The following is a 9,417-nucleotide window of genomic DNA, read 5'->3' on the forward strand; positions in this document are numbered from 1 at the left end:
TTATCCCACTAGACGGGTGTGATAAAATAATATCAACTATTAACTTGGATCGATAAGGTGGAATAGAAATTTATACCTTTAACAACATGATATAATTATTGAAATGTTCTTTTGGCAACATCCAATAAAATTAGACCACATAAATTGAAACAGAGAAAGTGTAGCTCGATATTTTGCTTGTCTTTCTTGACTAGTTACATAAATCATTTTAAAGAGGAAAAGAATTAGACATAAGTACCTCAACCTTGTTGTGACTAGTCCAATTTCATTATTCTTGAAAACCTTGTTGACTTCAAATTCCAAATTGTCCATAAATAACAAAAAGCCACAAGTATAGAGCCTAGCCATTTGAATCCTGTAATGTATATATTATATAAGCACATTCTGAAATATTGATGAAGGTGCAACGTGAATAGTAGTTTAAAAGATACAAAAATACAACACTTCCATTTAATTACATATTGGGATACAAGCAGAAATGCATAGTCAGGATGGTTCAAATGTTGTAGTAGCTAGCAACAGCTTAATTATGCATACATTAAATTTATTGTCCTCCATTGATCGATAAAGGTTCTAAATACAATTTGCAACAAAACAAAAAGGACAATACATGCAAATACATTATTACTGTATATTTGGTTGAACCAAAGATGGAGTAGATGCTTCGAATTATCAGATTAAAGCATCCATCCATGAATAAATCCATTCATATTGTGAGCAGTTGCTGCTGCATTCACCTCATCCGTATTAACAGGATTGTACCTGGAAAAAGTTAACCAGAAAACAATAAATAATAACAAAGAAATTAATAATAATAGCATGCAAGAGAACTGTACATGAAACCTAATTTTTAATCCCATTTTATGTGAATGGAGGTTCCTGATGAGCTAGATTGGGCATCCTACACAAAGCCATACGTACAAGGAGCATAACAGGCTTGCTGACACCGGGGGCGGATCTATAGTCAAACTTTTGGTGCTCCGGCATCCATTAATTTTGACGTGACTAGGTATAGTTATATAAAAAGCCGTATAAAATTTGGTATTAGAAGTAGGAAAACACTCAGTAAGCCAAGGAGACAACGTGCTTTAGTTTTTAGGCAGAACCTTTCAATTTGTGTGTTCGAACAGTTCGTGCACCCACGACCTTAAATCCTGGGTCGTCACCAGCTGACACTTAGGTCACGGAAGGAGAACGGAAGATACTTTATTTTGTTAGTATATATGATGCATAAGTACTATGATAGTAAGTTCTACCAACTAAACAAAAATAAATTATGTAATGCCAGACATTGGTTCTCTCTCATTTTATAACGGTTGTATCTGGATCAATCAACTTGTGTCAATTGTGTGCCTAATTAACTTCCCATCAACGTATCAAGTAAGACAGTATCTTGCTTGATCGGTGAAGACTTTTAGAGCCTTTCCCACATTATTATTCATTAGACTACACCATGGTGCACATACATAGATATATTAATAGAAATAGAAGTTAATTTTAAAAATTACCCAAAATGTGGAGGAGAAGAATGCAATCCAAGAGGCTGCAAGAAACCCTCAGTGTGGGGGAGACGATTATGTTGATGCATGGCTTGATCAGCTCCATCTTCCCAACTCAATCGAACTGGAAATCCAGCTGTACTTTCTTCTAGCTAAAAAAAGCACAACACGAAAGTTCACATGAGTTTAAGTTATATATATCGTCAGAATATCAAGTTATGTACCTGAAGGATATTAACAGTACTAAGACATTTTACTTGTTATAACTAGTAACAAAAATTACATGATGGTTTGAAAATTTCACAGTTTATACAATTTAATCTTATTGGTCATTAATGTTTTTACCTTTCTGCGGAGTAATCTATTAGATTCTGCCAGCATTTGCTCCTGCAAATTAAAATTCATAGAAAAGTTGAATTAGCTTAATTTTTTGAGCATTTTCCTTTTAGAATTTGAGAAAAAAAAGAAAAAAGAATACAATTCCAAAATGAGTACCCTTTGTTGAAGATCTGCAAGCTGATCCAGCATGAATTGTGTCTGCAAATTAAAGGGCAAAAAAAACAAAGTTGTTGGATAGGGCTGGAAAAATTGGATAATTAACCATTTAAAAATGAATCAAATATGGATATTAACTACTAAACTTTACCTAACTATTCCTAAAACTATGGATTGTATGGATATTCATAACATTTGTCATTTAATCCATTTTTTATCCATATTTAATATGGATAGATCGATATTATATTGTATAAGTAGTTTATACACCAAATCCGATTTGATTTGTCCATTTATCCCTTCATAAACAATTTATAAGTTAGGATCTATTTAAAAGAATTTACCTTCCTTGACCTGATTTGCTTTAAGGAGGACTCTAATTGATTCTCAAGCTGCTCCAGGTCCTTTGTGCTTAATGTCCCCAAATCTTCCCCAAGAAAGTTTCTGTGTAATTTTAATAAAACGTAACAAATTAAATCAACGACTATATATATTTACCGTATTAGACAACGGAATTATAATATAGTTTGACTCTCAAAAGACAAAACATGACAACTAATTTGAGACACGTACGGGGATATACTGATCATAGTGAACAAAACAGACCTCTGAGATCGTTGGAGGAGCTCAACTCTTGCTTTTAGCCTCAGATACTCGTGGTAGTTATTCTGTCACAAAATAATGACGTTTTAGTGGACTGTTAAGGTATCGAAAGTAAAGATGTGGGCAAATTAAGAAGACTGCTTTTGACTTTAGCCATTAATTAATTACAACATATACAATAACAAGAATGGCAGCAACAATATTAATAACAACAACAACCACAGCAATAAAAAAATCAGTATTCCTATCTCATCAATCACACAGGATACAATTTCCAGCAGATTGAAAAAAAATAACAGGTGATTCTTTCAATCTGTCCTAGCTTTAGCGGACAAAGTTATCTGATAAATTTTAAGATATGAGGTTGCCGGTATCAAGTGAACTTAGTCGAGGTGCACGGACGTTGGCTCGAAATTAAGGGATGATATTCAATTGTACGTATATAAAGGGCTTGTTGGGTCGGATGTATAAAAATAGTACAAAATAAGATATATTAGTATGCTGATATGTATTAGTAATGTAAGTTTTAGTTATGCTAAAATTATTTCTTGTACATTATTTGATCTGGTGTATCAAAAATAACATGCATCGCAGTTTCTAAATACTCCATATGTCTAGGGAAATGTGTTTCACAAATATGGTGGAAAATGTGAAAAAGACTAGTGGTGACATCAAGAACAAGACATCTTCAATAACCAACAAGAGTTGTAGTGTGGTAAAAAGGATTTATTTGTCTTAATTAAACATCTTGAGTTCATAGAATCCTCTCGGCTTAATTGAATTCTTTTGGATTCATTGTATCCACTCTCCTTAATAAAAGATCTTGAATTTATGTCGTTGGTCTGGAAAAAAATTAGTGAAAATAACTTCAATTTATATTCATGTTTAAGAACAATTCTAATTTCTAAATGCCATTTCAACTAATCAAATACTACTATTTTTTTATAAATTTCAAAAAAAGTATGCCACTGACTGACAAAATAATATTATCAAGGCTTAGATGAATAGACAAAAAAGTACATAAATACTTAATTACTCATCCATTTTAATTTGTTTGTCTAGTTTAATTAAGAACGAAGTTTAAGAAAATAAAAAAGTCTTTACAACCTTGTGGAACTGTGGTCTTAAACTAAAGATGCGTAGAATGTATATGCAAAACATCCATTAGTCTTGGTGCTTCTAGCATGTTATATTGAATGTTATACTTAAAGAGCTGCCAAAAAAGAAAATGTATCATCTTAAAACGGTTCAAAAAGAAGTAAAATAAACAAATTGAAATGCAAGGAGAACCTGAGTATCAGTAGCTGATTGGTTAGCTTCCAAAGTAGCATAGCTGCAACGCTGATACTTTTCAATTGTTTTCACCATGCTGCAACAATAAAATGAAACATTTAGTTATTTCATGTGACTCTATAACAATTTTTTTAAGAACATTTTGCAGTGCAAGGCTGATGCACCAAAAGTTGTCATTATTATGAAGGTACGATCCACTTGGAAAAAATTGATTTTGAGGCTAGATAATGAAGGCACATAAGGGTCTGGATTAACTCATGTTATTTAGATTAATTATTGCCGTACAAAATATAATTAAACATATCTAAGTGAAAATGTATATTTGTTTATTAAAGTACATTTAACATACCATACTCTAGCCAAAAATCTAGTGGAAACAAATCTCCCTAACATTACAAAGCTAGTAGGAGCAAGATTGCATATACAACATCACACCGTCTGTTGACTCACTTATGAAATTATACTAAATATATTGTTATGTTGTGGTCGGTACCATCAGTAAAGTACGAATATATATGGACTCCGGGTCACAAATTTTTGCCATGATCTGGTGGATATACTCCATCGAATTGTAAATAAATAAGTACTAAGTACATTTTTAGATTAGTAAACACTAGTATTAAATTATGATTACAAAAAGATAGATTGGAAACCAACATAAGCAGCCTTTGCTCATCCGCCTTGGGAATCAAAGGAAAAAAGTAGCAGTATTTTTGCCACTGTCAAATATGACACCTGGTCTGCAAATCAAATCTTAACAGTAAAAAATTGTAAATAGTAAAATTGGTAATTAGGTTTCCATAATTTTGGCAGTAAAATCCTTTGCAAGCTATTTCACTGCTCGAAATTTTGAGTTGATTTCTCAGATAGTCACTTAACTGATACTCGCTATCTCAAAAAATTTATTTTCCAGAAGAAAAAAAATTGAAATTGAGAAAGAATGTGGTACTTTCTGAAATAACACTTAGTAATTCAGTAATCATCTTAGAAATCAACCTTAAATAGTCTCATTCAAAAGATAAACGAATTTAATGTTATAGAGCTCATAAAAAGTCTACCTACAGATCAAAAAACAACAATAGATATGGTGAAGAAATTTTAGAAAAAATCAAGAACTGTCTGTTCTTAGCAAATTATACATTCTTTTTTTGAAAAAAAAAAAAAACATCAGTCTTTTCATATACAAAAGTTCGAAAAACAAACATAAATAAGTAGATCTTCCAAAATCAAGAGTAGAATATATAAAGAAAGAAAGAGGGAGAATTGATCATATATGTGTATAGTAAAAAAACAGTACGTACATATTAAGACAACTCAGATCTTGCATTAAAATTGAAGTGAGAGAGAAATCACACAAGTTTGATAACCAAATTTAATGAAAGTAAGAATAAAATGAGAGTACTTAGTAGATAATTAAGGGTTTTTGGTAAAGAAGGACCTAGGTAAAAAAAACCATTAAAATTGTAAACACATACATAGTATAATTATATTAAATAAAATAAATTACCTTGAAGTGCTGCAGAATTCATAGAGTTTACCACGATTTGAGAAAATGATAAGAGCAACTTCAGCATCACAAAGAACAGAAAGTTCATAAGCTTTCTTAAGAAGTCCATTTCTTCTCTTAGCAAAAGTGACTTGTCTGTTTATTTTGTTTTCTATTCTCTTCAACTCAACTCTTCCTCTTCCCATTATTGTCTATGTTTGTTCAATTTTTGCAGAGAGGATGGATATATAAAAAGGGGTTATTCTTCTAACACTTGGAGAGGATGCAAGTTGAACTACTTTTGGATAATAGTTACAAGAGGGTACAAATTAAATGAAATGAAAGAAAGAGAGTGAGTTGAAAATATGGAAACCCTGGGGCTTCCTCTATTGGTACCTTTCCATTTACACCCCCCTTACCCACAGCCCTACTCCCACTAAAAACCAAAAAGTTAATTTTAAAAAAAAAAAACAAGTTGCATTATGTAATTGTTCAGAAAAATTATTTGCACACTTCAATTTTACGGGCGACTTAATAAAATGTATACGTGTAATTTTACATACCGTGAAAAGCAAACGAAAAGGTTAAAAATTGATTAAAATGTATACGTGTTATTGATTAATTGGATGCTATCAACTAATTAACTAATGGTATGTTTAGACCTATACGTATATTATAAGAGCATATTTGATCCAATATAGTTCCTAATTAAAATTATGCAATTTTATCTATCTTGTTGTAATATTTGCTTGCAACCTTACTTCAAAAACTTTTGTTTTGAGTTGAGGGTCATTCGGAAATAATATGGGTAAGATTTAATTTGACTGTGTTCTTCCCTCTCCAGACTCCACTTGTGAGATTATAATTATGAAGTTTCTTGTAAACATTTTTTCTGTAAATAGAACATGTTTAAGTATGTATACAATAACCATAATGTCATGAAACAAGAAAATTCATTACACTGATTCAAACCACAAACATCCTTATATTCTAACCACTTAATGTCATAACATTTCATCGACCTGCAAAATTAGGGATTAACAGAAGGATGGGTGGTTAAGCAACTTATTTTTGTCCCTACTTTGTTCGAAAAACAAGCATAAAAAACAAAACTTATATTTAAATGACATTCTTCTTAACTAAAATCTGCCGGACAAATACTTTATATGTGTAATCATCCTTAATTTAAAAAACAAACTTTTTACACATTCAGAATTGATGGAATCCAATGACATTAGGAGACTGATTTTGATTTGAAGTAATTTGTGGGTTTAGTTATGTTATTTTGATGCAACGTAACTCTATTTGTAATTTGATGAGTTTTATGACATTTGGTGATTAGATAGAATAAATATATACTCTATGGTTTGAAGAAATGTGATGAATTTTCTTACTTTCTGACGTCATGGTTGTTGCATTTTTATCGAGAATTTCTATATTAAAATGCTTAAATATGACTTAGAACTTGCTTTATGTGATAACTTAAATTGGTGAGAAATTCCTCACAATTCGATCAAGTTGCTTTATAAATACAGTAATACACTTTTACACATTATTTAATTATTGTAGTTAGAAATTAAATTGGACCAAATATGCCTCAATACTATGTGTAGAGGTTCAAATATGTTCTTAGTTAGTTATCTGTGAATTAAAGGCATTTTTTGCTCAATGAAATAAACGATAGGGGCATAATTAGGTGAAGACTTACACGCATTCGGCGTATACATCAAACTATTATTTTTTTGTCATGATTAAGTAATTAAATTAAGTAAAATACATGTTAATTAATCATGGTTAAGTAATATAAATTCTAAATTCAAACACATAACATGCATTTATTGGATTGATGTATACACCACATCGAGTTCGTTTAAGTTTTAACCAATTAATTAAGCCAAATCTTTAACTAAGACTAATATGGTGAATTTCGCATATTTTAAAGACATTTTTTTGGTCTTTCTCCCTTTTTTTCTTTCTTTCTTTATTGTTTTATTTCTTTTTCCTCTTCTTCTTTTTCTTTGTGCTCTTCCCTATCGTTTCTCTTTTCCTTCTTTCTACCTTTCATTTCTCTTCTTAATTCTCATAGATCTTCTCATTCTTTTTTATATTTTCTCCTCTTCTTCTCTATATCCTTTGTGATCCCAAATCACATGCCCCCTCTAAGATCCGTAATATATTTTAATACCCAACTGATTAATTTTCTAAAATTTATCTTTGAATAAAGAAAATTTGGTATACATATCGTCTAAGCTAAAATTGGTTGTAGTATTTTAAAGATGTTGAAATTAATTTCACTTCAAATGAAAATTGAGAAATATTAGATCATCTGTTAAAACAGGTGTATAAATGACTTTCTTGAATAACGCATGATCTTTTTGCTATTCTAAAACCAACCAAGTCATCAGCATCCTATGAATCACACCTAAAAAATGTACATTAGCGTCAATTCGTCCTTCATGCCCTTAAATGTGTATAACACTCACTCTATTTAGGTATATAATATACTTTTATTCTTTAAAATAATACTATACAATATGATAGTGTTAAATGAAAGTTTATCCCATCAATGCATATTGCTTCATTTGTTTTTGGTATGTGAATGCAGTACAAGTATAGGCATTTGAGTGGTGGTGGGGGAGGGGGTGCACCCTACTTAGTTACTAGTACTAGATTTAACTCTTAGTTATAGCAGAGGGGTAGCTAGTGCAGACTGTATTGTACTGGTCGATTTTTGTTATTTTTATTTTTATTATTTTCAAAAAAAGTACTTTACAGATATTTAGCTTTTTGTGTAGATAGACTAATGTTTCACAGGCCATAGCATCGTAATACCTATTGGACATGAACAACAACCTTAAAAGAGTTACCTTTTTCTGTCCTACGTGTTGAAGCTTCATTGGTTCTTTCTCCCTAGCTACTATTTCCATTTCCCAACCTGTTATACTGAGTCATGCAAGTATTAGTAATATCTAGTCACAGTGGCAGATTCAAAAATTTATTTCAAGGGGTTTGAAAAAATAAAATTATATGTGTCCTTTTTTTTTAGTCGAGGGCTGAAGGAGCGATTCAAAAAGCTGACATAGAATCACTGGGTTATTCAACAACCTTATTTTCAGGTGGTTCAAAATTAATATATATACAACGTGGGTCCGCCCTTGTATCTAGACTAGTTACGATGAAATTTATGTTATTAATTATATAGTTATGTTAGTTATGCATGGTTTAATTATTCATCATTAATTATTCTAGCTACCTCTTGTTCTGCATAAAGTAATAGTTTACGTAGATTCCCTCATATAACTTATAAATATAAATGTTATATATATATATATATATATGTGTGAATAACCGAATTGCAAACAAGACATCATATTATTTTTATACATAAATATTTTACCTCTTAACCAGCTAGTAAATATAGTATTACTTATGCCTACATAACTCACATGCAAACCAGCTACAGTACAAGTTTAAATAACCCCTAACATTACATAATTTTAGGATACCCAATTTTAGAATCTTTATTTTTTCTTTTGTTCTTTCACTACAGGACTTCCGCAGCAACTGGTATGAATGATCTTAGATTATGAAACTCACTACTAAAACAAACAGGAAAACGACCACAAAAATGACCACATATGGTCGGTTTTTATTAAATTAATAAAATTAATTTTATAAAAAATCGACCATAAGTGGTCGATTTTTAAAATTTTTATTTTTCAAAAAAATCGAGCACTAGTGGTCGGTTTTTTTGTTTTTTTATTTTTTTTCATTTGCAAAATAAATAATAATTAATACTAAAATTATTTTAATAATTATTTCAATTTTTTAAAATAAAAAAGCTATCACTTGTGATCGCTTTTTTAAAAAAAATTAAAAAATTAAATTCCGACCACTAGTGGTCGGTTTTTTTTTTTACCACAATTTATGATCAGTTTTTTGTGGTCGATTTTTGTCTTTTTTTTAGTAGTGACTATAAAGGTTGAGTTCATGTTTATCGCATATTATTTAATGGATCTTGAGGGAAACGGCGTGTTCTTG

The 9,417-nt window shown here is 30.5% G+C and overlaps 1 protein-coding gene across 2 annotated transcripts; it reads right to left on the minus strand.

Moving 5' to 3' along the window:
• Positions 1–398: 398 nt before the first annotated feature.
• On the minus strand, positions 399–5,761 carry LOC107845303 (MADS-box protein CMB1-like). Of its 2 annotated transcripts, none has more exons than NM_001324621.1 (8): positions 5,398–5,638; positions 3,888–3,966; positions 2,601–2,662; positions 2,339–2,438; positions 1,995–2,036; positions 1,845–1,886; positions 1,509–1,651; positions 399–762 (listed from the first exon to the last, which is right to left on the minus strand). In NM_001324621.1, the coding sequence occupies exons 1-8, from the start codon at positions 5,580–5,582 to the stop codon at positions 678–680; spliced, it is 738 nt and encodes a 245-aa protein (NP_001311550.1). In that variant the 5' UTR covers positions 5,583–5,638; the 3' UTR covers positions 399–677. The 2 variants fall into 2 exon arrangements, with proteins under 2 accessions (NP_001311550.1, XP_016545027.2); XM_016689541.2 differs by having other exon boundaries at positions 420–762; positions 2,568–2,662; positions 5,398–5,761.
• Positions 5,762–9,417: the final 3,656 nt, after the last annotated feature.

This window comes from Capsicum annuum, chromosome 3, assembly GCF_002878395.1.
Source record: "Capsicum annuum cultivar UCD-10X-F1 chromosome 3, UCD10Xv1.1, whole genome shotgun sequence".
In the NCBI taxonomy this organism is placed as follows: Eukaryota; Viridiplantae; Streptophyta; class Magnoliopsida; order Solanales; family Solanaceae; genus Capsicum; species Capsicum annuum.